The sequence below is a fragment of the Ruditapes philippinarum genome, unplaced genomic scaffold (genome assembly GCF_026571515.1).
Source record: "Ruditapes philippinarum isolate M1 unplaced genomic scaffold, ASM2657151v2 ctg11003_1_1_1_1, whole genome shotgun sequence".
NCBI classification, from domain to species: Eukaryota; Metazoa; Mollusca; class Bivalvia; order Venerida; family Veneridae; genus Ruditapes; species Ruditapes philippinarum.
Window position 1 is genome coordinate 3,096 of NW_026855237.1, and position 23,288 is coordinate 26,383.

Consider the following 23,288-nt stretch of genomic DNA (forward strand, 5'->3'; position numbering starts at 1 on the left):
CATTTCTGAAAAAAAAACACCTTCTAGTGGCAAAGTTTTAGTTTAGAAAAATGTCCATAACTCATAAACGACAAGGTAAATTTTGTTAAAATTTTGCATACAGGTGACACGTAAGGCAAATAACTGTGCTATGTTGTCATTTTTTACAGTTCCTTACAGTACCCATTAGGGGCGTTCTACCTTAAATCAAAAATTTATTTGCATTTTGATTCAATAATGTGGAAACACATGTTTTTTTGGATTTTATCATTTCTTTATTTAGCAATATATTAACATAATAATGATTATGAAAATGCAGATATACTGACATCCCTGGTAAGTGATTGGTCAGTACATATATTCATAAAGGGGACGTTGAGAAAACCGGACCGCTGAGAAAACCGGACAAAACCCTCAGTCCGAAAGCCGTCCGGTTTTCTCGCCTTTCACTGTATCAATATGAAACCTAACATACATAATATAAAAATTGTTCTACCATAGCTGTTATAACAATGTTTTTAGGATGAAGTTCAATATTTTTCGTTGAGATTGTTATATCTTTGTTATTTAGAGCAATGACAAAGTGGTGCATTCCCGTAAACACCTTTCGTATAATAGATTCATATAAAAAACCAATATAGTCAGGTTGTCTGATTGTCCATCCCTTTATTTTTTCTTCACGATGTGTATGAGGTAATTTTATAAGAATTTTAGTTACATTCATTTTTTCTAATTTTTCTAAATAATACCGCAACGCAAGAACATTTTCTATAAAAAATTGAATACATTCTATTTGTAAATGTGAATAAATGTGAAGTATAATAATACGTTTACTTGTATTTTTGAAATCCTTCACTTGTTCAGGTAACGTTTTTGAAAAGTAGCTACTCATGTTTGATACCCCACCAGCAACAGCTGGTATATTGTGAGGTATATAAATAATATATATATTATATTGTAAGCAATATGCTTCATATCTTGTGTGCCATCTTTCTCCAGAAATGCGTTTAAGTGTACAACCTAAAGAGAGATTTTTCAGGTAAGCTAACCACTGCAAACTTGTTGAATCTCCCCATAGGTAAACAGTTGTATTTCGAAGACATTCTCCTACATTTCTTATTCTTCCTGTAGAGACAAAAATAGAACACTATAAATGTATTAATATATTTGCAAATAATAAGTTAAGAAATAGAAAAATGAGAGAAGCGGTATTATTTGTTAAAGTGATTCATACTTTTTGTAAATTAATGAATAAAATGGTGTGGTTTCATAAGCTTCAGTTTAGCAAAACTGGCTTTTAACTTTTGATTAAAAGCATATTTTTACGCCCAAATTATATCAAAAAATCGCATACACATGTATATTGAACTTTAACATTGACATAATTAATCTGCTGACATTTCGTATTTGGTCATTATTTAGTTGTGATACAGAGCAACATGCAAATCATTTTATTTGAAATTATAAGGTGAGTTTTTGTTCCCTTTTTTTTTCGTAATAATTTTCGTAAACTTTTACAGAAATCCCCGGTGAAGACAACAAAAATGCTAAGTGGTAAACTTTATTGGCATAGCATATTACCTTCACAGTGTGTTAGTATCCACTTTCCTTGGTAAAAGTAACCTGTTGATTGTTTCATGAACCACAGTTTGCTCCGATTGTAAGTATGACAAGGTTGCATTTCATCGTTTGGTTGCTTGTGAGCCCTCTTGGATGCTCCAACTGTTATATTAATTACATCTCCTACTCTATACTGATCCCTTGGGTAAAAAAGTTATATATTTTACTGCCCTAAAACTGGGTAATTTCCGTTGTTATTCTATTATTTTATACTGAATAAGTAGTTAATTTTGCGACGTCGAAATATTTATGATACGTATATTGTTCCTTTTAATATTGGAATTTGTTTACAATATATGGAAAAATACCTTAAATGATTCTTTTAAAATGAATATATATCGTCCAAGAGATATGACAATATGCATTGACTCAAAATGATATAATGTAAACAAATGATTATCTGACTGAAAATGACTTTATAACGTAAAAATATATTACTTGCAAGACATCTTTTGAATATATATTTTTTCCTTAAAAATATTTGACGTTGTAGTGTGGAGACTTTAAATTTCTACAGTACAATCAATTAGGTATATATGTATTTACATATGTAAATACTTTTAAAAATCATGAATGTATTATTCCAGGTTAAGAAAAGGTACAAGTAAGAAAAATAAAATAAATACTTTCTCATCATTTCTGATATGTGTTTATTAATCCATTTGCAGCGTAAATTCTAAATGAAAAGTCCAAAGGCTCGGATGTGAAAACCTTGTGCACTTCATTATCTAGAGTCACCACCATTAGTCGCAAAAATTTGCTTCTTATGAACATCCTAATTACTAGCAGAGAAATCCTGGTATTTGTATCAAGAATTGTACGTTTAGGATTAAGGACGTTGAAGTGATAGATATTAAATAAGTTTGAAAGATACGGTGATACGATGGAAATTGTACATCAACAGGCTGGTCAGTCTCGATGACTACTGTACCTTCTTGTCGACAATCCGGGGCAGCGTTTTTTGAACGTCACTCGGCCTCGTTGATCTTTGTTCTTGTACTTTTTTGAGCGCAGAGACGCCTTTCCTGTCTTCATCTTAATTTTTAAACGTGGTGACAGTATACGAGGTCTACAACATTTCGGCAAGTTCAGAGAAATGTGTTCCAAGGACGAGATATTGTCGATTTATTGGATTGTAATACCGAGCAACGTCTAAAATTTTTTTAGGCTTAACAATATGTATGTTTCTGTGATTTTCGAATAGCTAAAGTAAATCGATCTTGCAGAACAGGTTGCGCGTGAAACATGTTGCAAGTGATTTCCGTCAATCTTAATATTTTCAGACTTGCAAACTGGTTGTTACAAAAAAACAGCTGGATGGCTATGAGTATCACAGGATACAAATTTGTAGTAAATAACTAGAAACAACAAAACATTTATAAATATATCATATTATGTTAGAAAAAGTTACTGAAATGATTTCAATCAATATTTATTTGTAATTCTTTGATGTCGTTCAGACTCAAGTTTTTGTTGTATTTTCGGTTTTTTAAATCAAATGGAAGGATAGTTCCAGCATAACTTTTTGAATACTGCTTGAATATCCTTGAGATATGTTGCCTGCGTAAAAATGTTTGATCCAAATCATTTAGTTCCACATTAAAACACATTTTAAAGACATTTTTTGGAATAAACAAATATATTTTAAATAAAAAATCTAAATATACATTCTAAAATGTTGCTGCGTTACCAGACGCTTAGTTTGTTTACGGTAGTTTGCTTTTACAAAAGCCGTCAATTCAAATGCTGAATCAAACCAACTGAATCAAACCAATTTTTAAAACATTCAACAGTGCGTTCAGCGTTGTTTTTTTGTTGTTGTTGATTCACTGTTACATTAGTGTTGACTTGTAATATGAGGTTTTAACAAAACCATCAGAAAAATCAATTTGATATATTTTATTTTTCTTCTGTGTTAGCATAAATATTTCGTAAACTGAATGTGCAGAATAAATAAAACTTTACGAGTCAGATGAAAGGTATTTTATCACATAAAGATTAACCTTTATTTACATTATATTTATTGTTTACACGATTACTAGTTTTTAAACGGTTCACCCGTAGTCAGTAAATAAAAATCACCGCACGTCAATATTTTGACATGACGTAAATTGATTTCTGTTAAGTTTCATAGCAGTTCTATACATATTTTGAGAATAGAAAAATAAAAGAAAAATACATTGAAAACATTCAATTATAAGAGATTGCAAAATCATTTCCTGATAAGTAAATATTTATCATTGTGTAAAACCATGTTTTCATACAGTAAAAACACAAAAGAGCTTGTGCTTTTTAAATGAAAATAAAATAATTAAACGATTACAGTCAACTATCGTTATCTCGACATCGCTTTCTCGATATTTCGTTATCTCGATGAAATTTTGAAAGTCCCGACTTTCCTCCTTCTTTATCTATATTGGAAATAGTTGTTTATCTCGATATTTTTAATTCGATATTTTCAGTATCTCGATGTACAATTTCAGTCCCAACAGTTATTTTCACAGTTATCCTTTGTTTATCTCGACTAATAGTTTTCTTTCGTCTGTTCCCTTCAGACGTGTGAAAAACACAAACTAGACGATAATTGCTCAATAGCGCGTGTCATAATGATGATTATGTTTGTAACATGTTTAGCTGTTTTTATAAAAGTTAAATCTATTTAGCGCGTTGAATGACTTATGTCCAAAATGAGTGAATTTTACGTTCTTTATAAATATGAAATAGTGAAAGTATAGAAACGCTTTCGTTGCAATATTATTTCACAACATCACCACCAAATCAATCAGCGGTCGAACAACATCGAGAAAGACCCAATAAATAGCCCGGGAGGATATCCGGATCAACCACCCTGAAAACAATGTTTACACTATATTGGTGCATTACTGAGTAAAGCTCACTATGTGTTTTTATTACAGAAACCCGTATTTCCGCTGGTAAACATCCGCTAATGCTACTTTGTTAAATATTGACTAGGCCTATGAAAACAAGACATGGGGATATGAAAGCTTATTTGACATAAGGTATGCACATGTCTTTTGTAAACATCATGCCAGAAATAGCAGCCAGTCCCAAATGGTGCATTATGTCTATGAAGCGCAACAAGTCAAGCATGTCTGGTAAGTCAAGTAAGAGCCGGAAGTTGCAAAAGGCCTACCGTCAAGGCCCTTTTAAAATTGAAAGAACAAATGTAAAGCTTACATCGATATATTCGAGACGTAAGCGATAAATTAAAGGTTGATACAATCTTTGGGTATTGGCAATTCTCTACCTCTGAAAATAACATTACAAAATTGTAACAGCTAACCGAACAAGGGCGCAGATCAAGTTTAGAAGCTAAGATTGGAGGGTATATTCTTGACGTCTTGTGTTTTTTTCTCATAAATGACGGGTGCCACAAGAAAGACGGCTGTGTTAATCAACGATATGTTAATGATATGTTACGATCTAAACGCAACAGGGAAGATAACGCAGCACAAAATTTTAAAATTTTTAATTAAGGAAAAACAGTTTTTACAATAAAACAAACTATATGAAAGTAAAGTTTATCTCACAATCATCCAATATGATAAACAAGATCAACAAGGAAAGGCGGTGTTCAATGAACGCAACCCCAAAATAACCAGCAACAACAACCAGTGTCAAGTTGCCCAGGCGGACCCCAACAAAATAGGAAAGGACACAATGCAGAGCACAGACAGGCTAATCACTCAAATGATAAATAATTTGTAACTGATAAGGAATTCAAAGAAAACAAACAAATGATTAGATAATAGGGAATAATTTGTACGTGATAAGGTATTCAAAGAAAACAAATAAATGATTGAAAACAGGCCAAAAAAGTCAAGGGCACAGGGGTAAGGGAAGGGGACATGAGACCAGAGGAAGGGGGGAAGGGGTAAATAAAAAAAAAGACTAGAGGCATAGGGGAAGATACATACCATAGACGAGAAAACAACAAGGGAAACTAGCAAAAGTGTCACCAAATAAGTATGAAACAACATAGACATACAGCTGAAGAACACAGAGGGGCGCCGCCTTGGAACGGTCAGAAGCATAATAATGACTGCTAGGAAGTTTAAACCGGTTAATGGTGCACCAAGATTCAAGATTCAAAGATTTTATTAAGGCACAAACATAATGTCTATTGCCATAAACAATAATGGCGTGTATACATACATATAAACATATTAACATATTAACAAATGCATAAAAGATCTAAATACGAGAAAAGTAATATTACATATATAATATCACAGTCATGAAATAAATATTAAGACTATTATAATTAATGTTTGAAATTAGTTGGAATTAGCTACCAGTTGTTTCTCTAGCTAAAGTTGCATGGTAAATAAATTGAGATAATTTCTTTATAACATTCTGTTGTGAGTTATTCATTAACATTTTAAATTTGTGTACATTTGGCCAAGAGCAGTAGTATTTAGGTAAATATTCTCTTCGTAGATCAATGTAATACGGACAAGCAAGTAAAAAATGATATTCCTTTTCCACTACATTCATATTGCATTTTAAACAAAATCGTTGATTTCTTTCAATATTTCCACCAAACCTCACTCTTAGCCCCATCATGTTCCTATAAACGAGACAATGTAAACAAAATGAATCCCTGTCTAGTGAAATTCTAACAGTTGTTATGGTTACAAAAGGTTAAATAAGTAAAACACCAAAATGGTCATTTAGAAATTCAATTTTCGAAATTTAACCAATGCCTTATGTCCACATCAGAATATCACAGTATGTCCAAAACACGTCAAACACAGAATTATACAATCGAATCACAACTAATGTATTACTTTGTTAGCAGTGCCATAGCACACAAATAGTATATACTATCATGCTAATTAAAGTAGTACACCCCTAATGGGCACTATAAGGAATTGTAAATTTGACAACATAGGACGGTTATATGCCTTAAATGTCACCTGTATGCAAAATTTAAACAAAATTTACCGTGTGGTTTATGAGTTATGGACATTTTTATGAACTTAAACTTTGCCATTAGAATGGATTTTTTCAGAAATGAGGAAACTCTAAATAATCTATAATATCATCATTATGTAAAATGTTTTTCTTTTGCTCATAATTAAAAAATAAATAATGACATTTAGGTAACAAATTAAACAAGCAAAATGATTGTTTTTAAACGAAATGTTTTTAATATGTATAAAAATGTAACCCTACCCCACCCACTTTTAACACTAATTTGACCATTTCCCTATGTAAAAAGCCTTATTTAAAATATCCCTAAAATTTTCCAAAATGAGGGGCTATTTTCAAATTTTGCCTAAATTTTTTTAATGTATATTGGTTGGTCTTGCAAAATATAAAATACTTTTACCGTTTAGTTTTTATTATTAAACTTTGAAAATATCTGGTATCATATTTGCTATTAAATTTGGCATTATTTAGTAAATAAATACCTACAATAATTAAATAATTCAAATAAAACACTTTTTTCTTTCAAAGGGGGTCTGAGAGATTAATAAAAAATGTTAAAAAGAAAAAAAAGAAAGAAAAAAAATGCCCCTTCTGGGGTTTGAACCCATGCCCCCCTCAGTTTCAATACACTTTACAGTGATTTTAGCCTATTTGAAAACTCTTTAAAGTGGAGACAGTGCATTAGGGGTGTACTACCTTAAGTGACCGAGTGGTTAACGCGTCGGAATAGTAATCTAAGGATTGCTGACCGCGTTGGTTCAAACCCTGTTAGGGGCAAGTCGTTGTTTCCTGGAGCAAGAAACTTTACATTCATTGCTTAGTACTGGTTGGTTCCAGGAAGGGATTCGGAAATAGATACTTAACACATTTATAATAAAGCCTATATACATATAGAGACAGGAGACGGAATGCATTCAAATCAAATTTTCTTTAATGATGTAGACATGCTTTTGAAGCAAAGACTGCAAAGGGTCATGCACGACCGTAGTCAATTAGCAAAGCCATGATATTTTGCAGAAGCACATGATGGTAGACATAATCCTCAAAAATATCTAGGTGATTCCAACGAGTGACAAAGGTGAAACACAAATGCAATGGAATATGACTCATGAAAGACGAGGACGGCACAAGACATACGGTCATTTTAATCACCGATTAGTTTATGACTTGAGAATGTGAACAATCAATTCAATGTTTCTTTAATGATGTAGAAATGGTCTAGAAACAGATCATAGTCAATCAGCAAGCCATGATATTTTGCAGATGCACATAGTAAAATACATAATCCTCAAACGTGCTTTCAACGAGTGACAAAGGCGAAACACCAGAGCGACGGAATATGACTACCAATAAAAAAGATGCGCATGATGAAGTGAAAGATTTATTCAAATGTGGGAAAAAGGTATTTCCTTCAAGAAAGGAAACACGTTTGGAAGGAGGTCCTATTCTGAGTGGAAGAAGTCTTAGAAGGATGTCTTCAGTGTTGTTTTATTTTTCTGGTCCTTCGAGATCATTGATGCCAGCACTATTAAGTGTTGAGAATTGAGTACCGCTCAAGCCGGTGCTAGGGGGCGTGATTGTTGTTGCACGTATTCATTATCCCTCATGTACAGACTCAATCAAAACGAGTCTGCAATTCTCTTGTAATTTTGTTGTGATTAATGCTTCCTAAGGAATCACTTTGTTTTCAGATTTTTAGAGATGGTCTGCCTACTTGTTAAAAACATTAGACAAGCAGTTGTCCGCTAGCCTTAAAAAGGTCCGCTTTCAAGAAGAAATGTAAGTCTTAGAGCAAGTTCCACGTCGGGTATCAACGCAATTCTTTCAGGTGATTAGCGTTCAAATATAAAACAAGTCTTTTAAAGGGTAAGCTTTACACAATTAAACAAGACTGTGAATTGCAGTGCAAGAAGCACAGCAAGTCAAAAATGTGAAAGACCTTCAAGAAACGCGGTAGTTAAGTAGCTAAATAAGGAATTGCAGCAAGTCTTAGAAGCCCTGCATGTCAAAATAATAAAGCAATTATGCAAATATAAGAAGCACAGCAAGAGCAAGGATATTATCATTTGTAAAATCTGGATTTAATATACGCGTTTCACCAGTATAAATCTAAAAATAAAGTTCGTTCCCAAGGATAAAAGGAAAAAAGGAATATACGTGATATTCCATAACATTCTTTAAATTTGTACCTTTTTACAAGACGAAGTTCACATTCATTAAGGCCTTCTAAATAGCCAATCCAATTGCGTTCGTATTTCTTCAAATCATTACACGACAAAGTTCTGTCGACAGGTTTCAGACAATACCAAGGCATTGTGTTATTCCAATAAGAAAAATTGCACAAATCTGAACCTTTTTTGTTTCTTTTAAATACGTTCTTGTCTGAATGACATTGCGTTGATTCGGATGTATTAAAAGACTCGAATATTGCACGTATATCGTTAAAATGCTGTAAAATTATACAAATATATTCACTAAATTAACAAAATAGAGAAAAACAGAATCCCTAAAGAAAGCAAGAGAATGAAATAAGCATCATATTTAGACGTATCTATATAGTGAGCATGCTTATATTCTTACTTCATGCGTTAATCTTAAAGGTTGAACTTAACAACTGATTTAGTGATTTAGTTATAAGCTTGATTTAACATTATGAACATCTATTGTGAACAATAGAATGTCAGATATTATTATGAAAGTAAACATCTGAAAAATTAAGCATTAAAGTAATTTAGACTTAGTACAGTAAGAACAGGTCGCAAGTAATTTAATTTACTCTCTTGTCATTAATACTTTTATTTGCACATTTATGTTTTATAACATATTACCCAATGATGTCTTCTGCGAATAATTGCTGCAAGAATCTCTTTTGGATATAAAAGCTCTATCTCTACTTTTGCTAAACCTGTCCATAGTGCGTTGTGCCTAATTGTATAGGATCCATTTTTATGATCTAGTACCTCCCCATTGGCATAAGCTTTTAAATTGTCATTATAAAGTCTTGTTCTGAGGTAGTCCCCGCCCTTTGTTTTCATATTTCCGTAACCATCATAAATGATTAATTTAATATCAATGCTATCGCCGACTGCAATTCTGTGTTGTTCTGAAAGAGTACAAATTTTAAATAAGAATTTTTGTAATAAAAGTTACTTGGACGAACTAAATGTGTATAAAATCCCAACTGAAAATGCTATTTGTAAAGTTCACGGATAATTCAGTTTGTTTGAAAACAGTATAGTTACAATTTAGGCTAATAGCAATGCAGGATCTGTCTGAAACAGGTTGAAGTTATTGTTTTGAATATGTTCTGTAATAATCTTGCGCTGACATACCTATTTGTTTGTATTCCTTTGTTTTGTTTGTCACGTTTTTCATATTTTGGCGGTCGATCCAACAGAGGCTATACAGGATAACTAACCAGTAATTACAAATTTCTACGCAAGTGACCATCTAATAATCCTACATGATCGTTTAAATCAGCGTTGAAAGACGAATGGCAAATAGACGGAAATTAACTGCCTTCGAGAAATTCAGTTTTGCAAAAACTGAAACCTTGATTTCTAATGCAATACACCCTTATCTTAATCTATATTTGTGAACCATTGCACTCTTTGGTACGGCTTTAGGTTTTACAATTGCACTTTGCCGAAAAATATTTTAAAATATGATTACCTCCTTGGCACAATTCGTTAAAGTTGGTTGTAAAATTAAAAACAAATATGCTATAAAAAGTTTTAATAACACTCAGTCAAAACGTATAAGCTGTTCGTTATAAGCAAAAAGTTAGAATTTGTTTCTTCTTTGTTTACTTCGACTCTGTCCCAAAAAAGACACAAAATGTCAAACGTTAATTGAGGTTACTTGTGCGGTAAACTTCAAGCTTAAAGACATACTTTCGAGTCCGTTTCTGGAACAAAACTTACACAAGGGGAGACGTGTGCAATTAAACCTAAATTTAATTCCATACGAGACAGACTGAATTCTCAAGATTACAAAACCGTATTGTCTTTTGTATGATTTGATGTTACTTTGACCCGATTGCGTGACCATTGCATGTTATATTGCTTTGTTTTTGTTTTACATTGCAATCAAGTGAACCTTCATGCATATTTTCCAAGCACGAAAGGGCGCTTGAGTAGAATCGCCGACAATCAATATGCTCATGGCGGTATTCCAACCTACTGCGCTAAAGGGCAGCCGGCTTTAAGTCAATGACCTAAACACAAATGACACTTGTTGTATCGTTGTAACTATATAATAAAGTCAAGTATAATAACAAAGTCCGATATACATATATATAAACAGTTTATTTACAAGACTAGTAATATAATGATATGATCAAGCGATCTTACTACAAGTGTAGCTGGTCAACGACTGCCGGATAAGTCCAGCCAGGGTACATGTATAGACTAGCTATAATCTGTTCTAAGATAATAGTATGGTAAACATACTACATCTCCCTTCTTTAAGTTTTTAACAATAATATTCTAGTATTATCAGAAATCAATTCATAATTGTAATAAGGTGTAAAACAAGTAACACACTTTTTTTTCATTAAGTAAATTAAATATAGATGAAACAGTGTATGTAGGAAATTAATAAAATCTATAAAATTTATAGTACATATCAAAATAATAATTTGTTTTGATTAGAGTACAACAAGTGGTGTCAAAGATAAAATGATATGTTTATGATGTTTATATCACCCACTGACTACTTGAATAGCGCTGATTGCTTTCCACCACTCTCCCTGACCGTGTTATATAAGGGCCTTCAGTATTGCGGTTAATCTGATCTTGATTGTTTAAACATGTTTGCTCTTTACTTATAACAGGATCAGCATAAATACTGAGTTGCATGGGGTCAAAGAGAGAGAAAATTTCCTCTGTTTTCAAAAGATGTTGCCTGTTACGACGATATACTTGTGTAACAACAGAATATGACCTTTCTTCATGTTTATTGATGATTTTGGCTGGTTCCCAAATTTTTCCTGAACGAATTCTAACCGAGTCATTTACATAAAGGGGCATAGGGGCTTGTCGTTTTTTGTCGTGTTTTTTCTTTTGCGTGAACTTTGACCTATCGTTATTTTTTAAGATCAGGAAAGAAGATATGGTTTTAGGTTGTAACAGTTTGGGTGTGATTGGGACAATTGACTTAGTTCTACGACTCATAAGTAACTGCGCTGGTGTAAAACCACAGTCGAGGGGGGTATTTCTGTATTCAAGCAAAGCTGTATACGGGTTGTGACCACTTTCTTTTGCTTTAGTCAGTAACCTTTTAGCAACTGAAACACCTTTCTCTGCCATACCATTTGATCTTAGAAAATATGGAGAAGATGTTTTATGCTCAAATTTCCACTCGCGCGTGAAATCTTCAAATTCTTGCGAGGAAAATTGAGGTACATTGTCACTGATTAATACATCGCATATACCATAACGCGACATATGTACTCTCAGATTTTGGATAACTGTGCCTGACCTTGTATCAGGTAATAAATCTTTCAAAAATTTCAAAAAAATCGACTGTATTAATCGATTGTGACTAGATATTGCTTTCCATCAAACTGGAAAATATCAGTTCCTATTTTCTCAAAGGGTCGGCATGGAAATTCATGCGGGAGCAGAGGCTCTTTCGCGTTTGAATCTCTATGTATTAGACAGATAGGGCATTTCAAAACATAATCTGTGATTTGTTTTGCCATTCCTGGCCAAAACATGTTATCTTTCGCGCATTCAATAGTTTTGGTAACGCCTAAGTGACCTGTGTGAACCTGTGTCAGCATTTCCTGGCGAAGGTTATGTGGTATTATGACCTTTTGACCACGAACTATCAAGGAATCCTCCACTGATAATTCGTCCCGGTGATTCCAGAATTAGGTTATTTCTGGGATGCACTGTGACCTCATTTCAGGCCAGCCTGCTAGTATAGTTTCTTTCAATATCTCCATGGATTTGTCTTGCGTAATAGCTTGCCTTATGATATTTAAACGTCTATCAGTAACAAACAACTGTTTCTTTATTGAATGTACATGCAGATCGAGACCTTCAATCAATGTAGGCATTGTTTCAGGTAGTAAATGTCGCGATAAAAAAATCGCTGACCGGTATATTCTTACCGCTAACATGCTCTACAGTTACTTTGTACTTTTGCAGCAGCATTCTCTGAAGTCTAGGAGGGCCCGCCGAAAGGGTTTTTTTTTCATAATTGACTCGGTCGGTTTATGATCGATCTTAACAATTATGGGTCTTCAAAATGTAAATTAATGGAATCGCTTACATCTAAAAACAATGGCTAACATTTCTGTCTCAATTTGCGCATACATTTTTTCAGTATTAGTGAAACTTTTTGATGCGTATGCAATTCGTCTGCCTCCCTCTTTGAGACAAGAACAAGTTCCATTTAGCCTCGAGTCGCACTCAAGGACAAGTTGTTTGTCTAGGTCGAAGTAACCAAGAACTGGGGCATTTGTAATGATATTTTTGACTTCCTGAAATGCTTGAGTGTGGGAATTTTCCCACGTGAACTCAACATCCTTTTGCTTGAGGCTACGCAGATGGGAAGTGACCTCAGCCAAGTTTGGCATGAATTTTGCCATATAATTGACCATCCCTAGAAACATTTCCAGCTTAGCACGTGTATTTGGGATTTCGAGCCTCGTCATGGCTTCGATTTTGCTTGGGTCGGGCTTTAAACCTTGGGCTGAGATAATGTGTCCGAAAATGAACTTCAGGCATACCAATGATGCATTTATCAGGGTGAAACCTAATTCCTACCTCCCGTGCGCGATCAAGGGTATTGCGCAAGTTTGCGTTATGCTCATCTTTTGTGCGGCCACAAATAAGTATGTCGTCAACACTAGCATGCACGCCTGGCAGACCTTGAAATATTTCGTACACCTTTTGTTGAAAAATGTCACCAGATGAAGATATGACAAATGATAGCCTTAAATAGCGATATCTGCCAAATGGCGTCGAGAAAGTTGTCAACATTGACGATTCTTTCTCTAATTCTACACTCCAATACGCATGTGTGATGTCAAGTATATTGAAGTGTGACGCACCTGTGAGATTAGACGTCACATTTTTCAAGTGTAGACATCGGATAATGGGGCCTGCAGATTGCGTCATTTAACGCTTTCGGATCTATACATATTCTAAGTTGGCCAGTTTTTTTATTTTTCAACAACCACGATAGAATTTACTCAGTCTGTGGGTTCTGTAACCTTGACAATTATTCTATCACTATCCATACGTGAAAGTTCTTGCTTAAGCCATTTTTTCAGTGCCTCTGAAACTTTGCGAGGGGGGTTAACTGTAGGAACCGCAGTTTCTTTTACATGTAATTTACATTTACAGCTTACCAATACCTTTGAATAAGTCCCCATAGTCAGACATAGTCAGACATATTATTTGTTTGGTCATGCGCTCAATATTATGTACTGGCGATTGATCTACTGAGTAGGTAAGGTTTAATAAACCTAGGTCGAGGCTTGACTTTAAACCTATAAGAGATGGGGCGGAAGTATCTACTACATAGAAAGTTATTAGTTTCTCTATAGGTACACTGCAACGTGACCTTTCTCTGAACTTTAATGAGATCCCCTGAATATGAAGTAAGTTTACTGTCCGGGGGTTCGAGCGGGAAATTCAGTCTTAGCTGATTATAAATTTGGCGCGAGATTATGTTTACTGCGCTTCCAGCCAGGTTACATGTATAGACCAGCTATAGTCTGTTCGAAGATAACAGTATGGTAAACATACTACAACACTGATCCCCCTTAATCGTTTAATTTCAGCAGGGTAAAAGTAAGATTAACATCTAATTTTTAGGCATTTTAAAAGAGCTATACTTGTAACACTCCACAAAAGTATCAGCTTCATTAATTGGCTATTTTGCTCAAAGCTTAAAGTCGACTAACGTCACAAAACGATAAACTCAGACATTTCTTTTTCAATTGGGTAAGTTGTCATCCAACACATGATTTGTCAGTTATATGTAGTTTGTTTGGCAGAAACTTATCTCCAGCATTGGTGTTGCTAGCAATGAACGATTTCTTCAAAAGTAATATAAAAGAACAGTTTCTGGTAAAATAAAATACTAAAGAGCTTTTATACCCCTTTAAATATTAAATGGGGTTGAGAGGAAATTATCACCATGTGTTAGTAAAACAAAACCATCCAAAAGGAAATAGTTCGTAAAGATCAATTATTGAAAGGGATTTTTGTTCGTAAACTTCGAGGTTCACCGGATGACTGTACTTTTAATAAAATATGCTATATCGAATTCATAAATATAACTGAGATATGAGATATATTCGTTCACAAATGATTCTTCCTAAGTGAAATAATTATCTTTAACGATTACCTCCTTTCCATCTAAGACAGAATATCAAATACAACGTATAAACTCTTTGTTATTATTACAATCAGGACCGAAGGTCACAATTTACTCCTTACCTTTAAATGCTTTTGTTCTTTTTATTCTAAATTGGAGGGAGAAAAATTTGGAACTTTATTCTACAAAAGTGCCATTTAATTTTCTAAACAACTTTGTCACGATAAATAAAATGATGTTCTTAAAATATAATATTGCACAATTTTAAATGTTGGTCTATGTTTATATAAGGTTAAATATTACTTTTAATATTTTCTACATAACTGAAATACTTACTCGAGTGTCCCTAAAATACATAGTGTGGCCTAATATGTTTAATTATTCAAATTATGAACTTGATATAATTCATCAATGAATTTTAGGGTAAGTATCAGTAAATTTTCTTAACTATCTATGAATCGTCATCACATATGAGATCCTTCTATAATATTACCATGACTCTAGCACAAAGTCATCAAGGAATGTTGTTAAAGGTCATTGTAAGAACAAAAGAAAGCTGACAAACTGTTATGCACAATGATCAAGTAACTTTTCTAAGGGTTATGCACTATCATAAGGGTTATGCACTATCATCAGTATTTACTTTTCTTATCATTTAACAGAGGAAACATGAAAATTGTTCATGTATATTCCGATATTTCTCTTGTTGTTACTTTTGTGAGCTTCTATTTATTTTCTGAGGGAATATAAAAAATAAAACATTATACTGAATCATCGATGCTTAAATGAATGCTTCTTCATGCCTTATTAGTTGTTATTCTCATTCTAATACGTAATCAAATGAAAATGTACAAAAAACAATTCGTCAACTAGGTAAGCAACAAAAATCTATTTTGTGACAAATAACTTTTAGACGATATAACAAATCATTCTAATATTGACCCATTTTTCGTAATGAATTTATAAAAAACTTACTTTTGATAAATATAAATTATGAGATCTCTGAAATTACCACCATCGCAAATAATGTAGAAAATACCACCTTGATAATATTCATGGAAAACATGCATAAATAACACTAACCTTTTATTTCAATTGTTGATTTAGATGGGTCTGCTGCTAGTAAATGGTCCTGACATTGAGATGCAAGCAGATCTTGCACATTGAATTCTTTATATACTTCCTTTTGAATACTTTTAATCTGTTCAGTCCTTTAATGAAAGCAAAATTAAGTGTTTATAATAAAGAGTATATTGAAAAGTGAGTATAGCGTATACATTAAAAGAAAATAAACACTTTATTCTTTTCCGATTTCGGAACGGAGCAAAAACTACTTTAGTAAGAGTAATCCTATATATTCAAAGTAAATAAGTCTTAATATTTATTTTGAGCTAAAAAAATAAAATAAGAAACCTTGAAGTAACCAAGGCCAATTTAACATTTGCAAATTGACTGTTGCAATTAATACAATAAAAGTATGAAGCTGGTCAATTTCCATCTTTTTTATCGTGTAAATGAAACTAATCACATAACTAGTACAACTTCAAAAAATTCAAGAAAAAACTTAACTTACCAGCCGTTTTGCATATCTGATTTTTCACTGACTTTATATTTAAGAAAGGATGAGTTTTTCCAAATTGTCTCGACAAAGGTTATTGTCATACAAAATATCATGACAGCATACGATATCAAGAAAAACATTCTAAAAAAGGAAAAAGAAGGAATTTAATATTATAAACAATTTGCTATAGTAGTAATTACATTTATTATACAAACAAACATTTTGGATTATCTAAATACAAAAAAACGCTACCTTTGCAACCGGTTCAACATATTGTCCATTATATGAAAGCAGGCATCAATACTGTTTCTATTACTTCACAGAATATAAACATAATTAATTTCACGTGATATTGCAAAAAACATTTATACGGTTTATATAATAATCGAAAGTGTAGCAATTGTGATAATCGTGATACATAACTAACTACTCTAAAGGTTTATTCCGTAAAAATGTGCAAAAATTGTCTTGGCATTGATTTTTTAGTAGATAATAATTATTGTTTTGATCCATCAAGCTGTCGTTTATAACAAATATGGCACCGGGTAAAGTCGAGTTTTTATTAATTTGTCTAATGATTAAATGCTTATCAGTGATCGCTATATCAAAATTTGCCTAACATATTCATTTAGTGCTTAATGCACTGATTGAAAAAAATAAGTTTGATTTGATTAAAACTGGTTATGTTTTTATTTCACTTATAAATCAAGTATTTTAATATACATTTATGTAATATTATGGAAATTAAAACTAACCATTGTTTATAAGATTTTTTTTGACCATTTTGATATAGATAAGTTATATATTGGCCACAAAAAATATATGCATCTTTTTTGTTATGTTGGAACACGATTAAATGTCTAGTGTATGCTTCAGACTATTTTGCCAATTTTTTATTGTTCATTTTATGATGCTTGTAACGGCATACAACAAAATAAACACTTCAAAACTAAAGCAGGAACGTTGAAGTTTTGAATTTGCAACCCAGAAACAAAATGTTTTCAGAAATCACCAAGATAGGACTACAATTAACTCGGCAATTTGCATTATTTTATTTTTCATCAAAAATCAAACCTCTACAGCATTTCACATAAAATATTGCAAATTGATCTGGCGTCAAAACTTAAGGTTGCTGAATAAAACATATAACTTATGTTCCTCATCTTGGATATTATCAATTGGTGATAAATCTTTGTAGATAAAATAGCAAAAGCACCACTTGGCGTAGTAATTGCACTGCAAAAATACAATAATATACGGAAATATACGGTATCGTATTTGTAACATATACTGGTGTGTACGGGATATATTTGTCTAATATACAAACCATGTATACGAGTCCGTAAAGGGAAACTCGGGTATACGAGAACTCCGTATATGAACCAGGCATGTACGAATTCCGTATTTTGTTCAATATACATGTATGAATATTTAATCTTATTTATGTAGTATATGGAGATAAAAATCCCGTATACGGACTTTATTAATGTCATTTTTTCTAGTATACTATAGATATACAGTGGATATAAAGCACCGTATTTTAAGATATACAGGTTTGTATTTTCTACATAACCTATACAGAGGATATACGGAACAGTATTTTCTACACACAGGGGATATACGAATCGTATTTTCCATATATACATTGGATATACGAAATCGTATTTTCTACATATACATTTTAATATATATACAGAGGATATAAGGAATTATATTTTTAAGCAATGCAGTGGGTATACTGAGATGATTGTTTAGATATGAGAGTACGGTCAATATCAAATTTATGAAATAAATACGCTGAAATAAGATGTTAAGCGGGAAAAAAATGCACACTTAAATATTGGACCGTGCAAATAAGCAAAGGCAATAACTTTCAAATAAATAGCAAAATAGGTGAGGATCCATTCTTTTATAAAGATAGCAAGAAAATCCCATACTTGCACACTGTCTCCAGATTAAAACAAAATAATGAAAAACAATAATCGATATATCCCCTTTATGTCCCGTGTGCAAGATGCATAATACATGCTCTTTGATAAGGGTTATATTGACTAGTATGAATTTAAATTATCTCTGAAATAATTCTTACTTAAAAACACACATACTTTCTATTTTCATATATTTTTTTTATTCTTTTAAAACCTCTTTATATATTTCTGATCATATTAAGAGTGTTGTCTTTTGTATATAATATTATTCAAATGCATGTATTTATGTTTTACTGTACATATTTAAATGTTATTTTCAAAGGGTATTTAGCGTGAAAATATTAATGGAGACACTCTATTGTGCTATTTTTTATTTTCTTTTTAACAAACAATACCATCGAAAAAGATATAATATATACCTTAACTTTAAGCTTGTATATTGTGCGATTAAGGATTACCCAAAAATAAACATCTTAATAATCAAATTTCACTAGATCCTTATGCTATTTGAAACAAACCTCTATTCATCGGATTATAAAGTCCTACCGGAAGTTTGTTTAATATTATATTGTATCTTTATATAGTACAATTCCATGTTGTAATGCCATGTACCTTGGGATAAAATAAAAGAGAACTGTTCTGTTCAGTAGTAAATCATGTAGACATTCAGATAAACAAATAAACTCTTAAATGAACAGATCCACTAAACCAGTGCAAAGTGCACATGTAGTATTTTTCACAATAATTACATATTTAAAGCTAAATTTATTTGTTAAAGTTCATATAGAAAAGATAGATCATACAGTAGGAAATCAAACATACATTTAGGGAAATAAATATATTGTTTCGAAAATCCGCAGAAGAGTACATGTATATATGGCGATATGAAAGTAAAACGCCCAGCAAAATTGAATTTCTGTAGAAATTCGTATTGTTAGGGTTAGGGTTAGGGTTAGGGTAAGACCTCAATGGCGTGGATGCCCAAATGGGCATTCAAATGATGCCCAAAATGATTTTGATAGGTCAATATTATCACATGGTAACAATGTGCTATTTATAGAATGCGCTATATTATATATAAAATGTGCCATTTTCTTCGCCCTTTCCTGAACAGACGGACTGACGAATGTTTAATATTATTTGTTTTATATTTAGAGGGGACTCTTGCATATAATATTAGATATAATTTACAAAAATATCTTTATTAATAATGTCATAATTAATAATTGAAAATGACGTAAGACAGCAATTTTCATATAAGAATGTGTTTAATATATCATTGTTGTGAGTTCCTTTAAATCCTTACTGAGACTTCCGTAATTGACTGAAATACTTTAAAATGGTCTACTTTTGTCGCCAAGATGTGTACCTATATAACCCTGCATGTTATGTGTATATATCTATTCTCTGGGACTCGAACCGGGTTGCAAACCCTTTAGTAATCTGTTAAAAAGTGGAAAAGTACAACTTATAAAGCAGACAAGTCACCTTCAAAGACTTGCTGAGAGCCCTGTAGTCGTCGCAGGCACCTGAAAATAGTCTCAAATTGTAGCCAAGATCCGTGCGTACACGACGCTATATAATAATAATATATTTGTAGCCTATGGGACTCGGACCGATTAAAAAAACTATTAATAATGATGAAAATAACGGCTAAATACAAGTTCGAACCCTGATCGGGCTGTTTCAAATCGTTACTGAGACATCCCTGTTTGACTGAAATGCTTAGAAATGGTCTCATTTTGTCGCCAAGATGTGCACCTACACAGCCCTGTATGTTATGTGTATATATCTAGTCTCTGGGACTCGAACCGGGTTGCAAACCCTTTAGTTATATGTTAAAAAGTGGAAAAGTACAAGTTGAAAATCAGACAAGTCAACTTCAAACACTTGCAGAGACCGCTGTAGTCGTCCCAGACACCTGGAAATAGTCTCAAATTGTGTCCAGGGTCTGTGCCTACACGGCGCTATATAATAATCATATATATGTAGGCTAATGGGGCTCGGACCGATGAAAAACCTATTAATAATGCTGAAAATAACGGCTAAATACAAGTTCGAACCCGGACAAGTCACCTTCAAGGACTTGCTGAGACCCCTGTAGTCGTCCTAGATACATGAAAGTGGTCACATTTTGTTGCCAGGATCTGCACCTTGACAACCCTGCATGTTATGTGTATATATCTATTCTCTGGGACTCTAACCGGGTTGCAAACCCTTTAGTAATCTGTGAAAAAATGAAAAAGTACAACTTGAAAAGCAGACAAGTCAACTTCAAACACTTACAGAGACCGCTGTTGTCGTCCCAGACACCTGAAAATAGTCTCAAATTGTAGCCAGGATTCGTGCCTACACGGCGCTATATACTAATAATATATATGTAGCCTAATGGGGCTCGGATCTATGTAAAACCTATTAATAATGATGAAAATAACGGACAAATACAAGTTCGAACCCGTACAAGTGACCTTCAAACACTTGCTGAGAGCCCTTTAGTCAACCCAGACACCTGAAAATAGTCTCAAATCGTAGCCAGGATCATTGCCTACACTGCGGTATATAATAATAATATATATGTAGGCTAATGGGGCTCGGACCGATTAAAAACCTAATAATAATGATGAAAATAACGGATATTTTCTATTACTCTTAACCCCTTACCTTACCTATTACCCCTTACTCATCCTAACCGCGAATTTGAAGCATATCCTTACTGGGTTAACCTACCTAGTACCTTACTCACTACCTTACCTATTACCTATTACCTATTACCTATTACCCCTTACTCATCCTAACCGCGAATTTGAAGCATATCCTTACTGGGTTAACCTACCTAGTACCTTACTCACTACCTTACCTATTACCTATTACCTATTACCCCTTACTCATCCTAACCGCGAATTTGAAGCATATCCTTACTGGGTTAACCTACCTAGTACCTTACTCACTACCCTACCTATTACCTATTACCTATTACCCCTTACTCATCCTAACCGCGAATTTGAAGCATATCCTTACTGGGTTAACCTACCTAGTACCTTACTCACTACCTTACCTATTACCTATTACCTATTACCCCTTACTCATCCTAACCGCGAATTTGAAGCATATCCTTACTGGGTTAACCTACCTAGTACCTTACTCACTACCTTACCTATTACCTATTACCTATTACCCCTTACTCATCCTAACCGCGAATTTGAAGCATATCCTTACTGGGTTAACCTACCTAGTACCTTACTCACTACCTTACCTATTACCTATTACCTATTACCTATTACCCCTTACTCATCCTAACCGCGAATTTGAAGCATATCCTTACTGGGTTAACCTACCTAGTACCTTACTCACTACCTTACCTATTACCTATTACCCCTTACTCATCCTAACCGCGAATTTGAAGCATATCCTTACTGTGTTAAACCACTATCTATTGAAATTAAATGTAGAATTATATCATATTGGTCTGACTTAGTCATACCACAACAGAACAAGTTACCGTGTTTGATATATCGTGTTTTGTTAAATAATTTTAATAACTCCCAGACTGTATCTAGATTAAGATTTCAGTGGATAAAATTTGTTCAGAATATTTTGTATGAATGTGGTCTGTATAACATTTGGCATAACCATGAATTTCATAACCATAAATGGTTAACGATGTCAGTCAAACAAAAATTATTAGATTTATTTTTAAATGAGTGGTATTCTGATATTGAGAATTCTAGTAAATGTATAAATTATAGATTATTCAAACATAATTTTTGTTTTGAAACATATCTTGTAAAAACTCCATCAAAATTTTTACAATACATGATAAAATTTAGAACAAGAAATAACAAAATGCCAGTAGAAACCGGAAGTTGGAACAACATCGAACTTAACAGACGTGTCTGTACACTGTGTGATAGATCAATTGGTGATGAATTTCATTATATTTTTGAGTGTCCTTGTTTTGATAACAGCAGGAAACGTTTTTTGAAACATAACTATTTACAGAAACATAATATACATTCTATTGATCTTCTTATGAACACTGATGTTAACATTCCAGATTACAAAAAACTTTGTTTATTTATTAAAGAAATTATATTAAGATTCAAATGAGCCAAAAATTTTATAAATTTAATGCTGTGGAGAACCCTATTGAAGTATATGTTTTAATACTGACTCTCCCGCAATATTTATGTTAACAATTTATATAAAATGTTATTTTGATACTGTCTGATTCTGAAGCCTCATTTATTATGTAATTGTATTATTACCTCATGTTGTCATGTTTGTATGATCTGAGTGAATAAATAATATTGAAATTGAAATATTGAAATTGAAACTGGGTTAGGGTTAGCTCACCATAACCCTCTATTACTCAGTCTATTACTCAGTCTATTACTCACTTTGATATTTTCTATTACTCACTCTATTACTCAGTCTATTACTCACTTTGATATTTTCTATTACTCACTTTGATTACCCTCTATTACTCAGTCTATTACTCACTTTGATATTTTCTATTACTCACTTTGATTACCCTCTATTACTCAGTCTATTACTCACTTTGATGTTTTCTATTACTCACTCTATTACTCAGTCTATTACTCACTTTGATATTTTCTATTACTCACTTTGATTACCCTCTATTACTCAGTCTATTACTCACTTTGATATTTTCTATTACTCACTTTGGGTTAGGGTTAGGGTTAGGGTTAGGAATGCAGTCAAATACGAAGATTGATCATTGAACAAAATGGCGGCCATTGATCAAACGTTTTGATTGGTTCATTTTGTCACGTGGATTTTATTTAAATGTATTTGTTGATAAAGATGTTGTGGTTGTTGACTGATTGTATTAATTTACATTGTGACCAATGATGTTGAAATAATATTGTGTATGGTTTAAAAAATCT

At 32.8% G+C, this 23,288-nt stretch overlaps 1 protein-coding gene across 4 annotated transcripts; it reads right to left on the minus strand.

Moving 5' to 3' along the window:
* Positions 1-229: 229 nt before the first annotated feature.
* Positions 230-19,179, minus strand: LOC132742570 (NXPE family member 3-like). Of its 4 annotated transcripts, none has more exons than XM_060731012.1 (7): positions 18,900-19,179; positions 16,466-16,594; positions 15,976-16,103; positions 9,384-9,658; positions 8,745-9,004; positions 1,561-1,739; positions 230-1,104 (listed from the first exon to the last, which is right to left on the minus strand). In XM_060731012.1, exons 2-7 carry the CDS (start codon positions 16,591-16,593, stop codon positions 446-448), a joined length of 1,629 nt encoding a protein of 542 aa, XP_060586995.1. In that variant the 5' UTR covers position 16,594; positions 18,900-19,179; the 3' UTR covers positions 230-445. The 4 variants fall into 4 exon arrangements, with proteins under 4 accessions (XP_060586995.1, XP_060586994.1, XP_060586996.1 ...); XM_060731011.1 differs by lacking the exon at positions 18,900-19,179 and adding an exon at positions 16,706-18,878; XM_060731014.1 differs by lacking the exons at positions 230-1,104; positions 18,900-19,179 and adding an exon at positions 16,706-18,878 and having other exon boundaries at positions 1,683-4,447.
* Between the last annotated feature and the right edge of the window lie 4,109 nt (positions 19,180-23,288).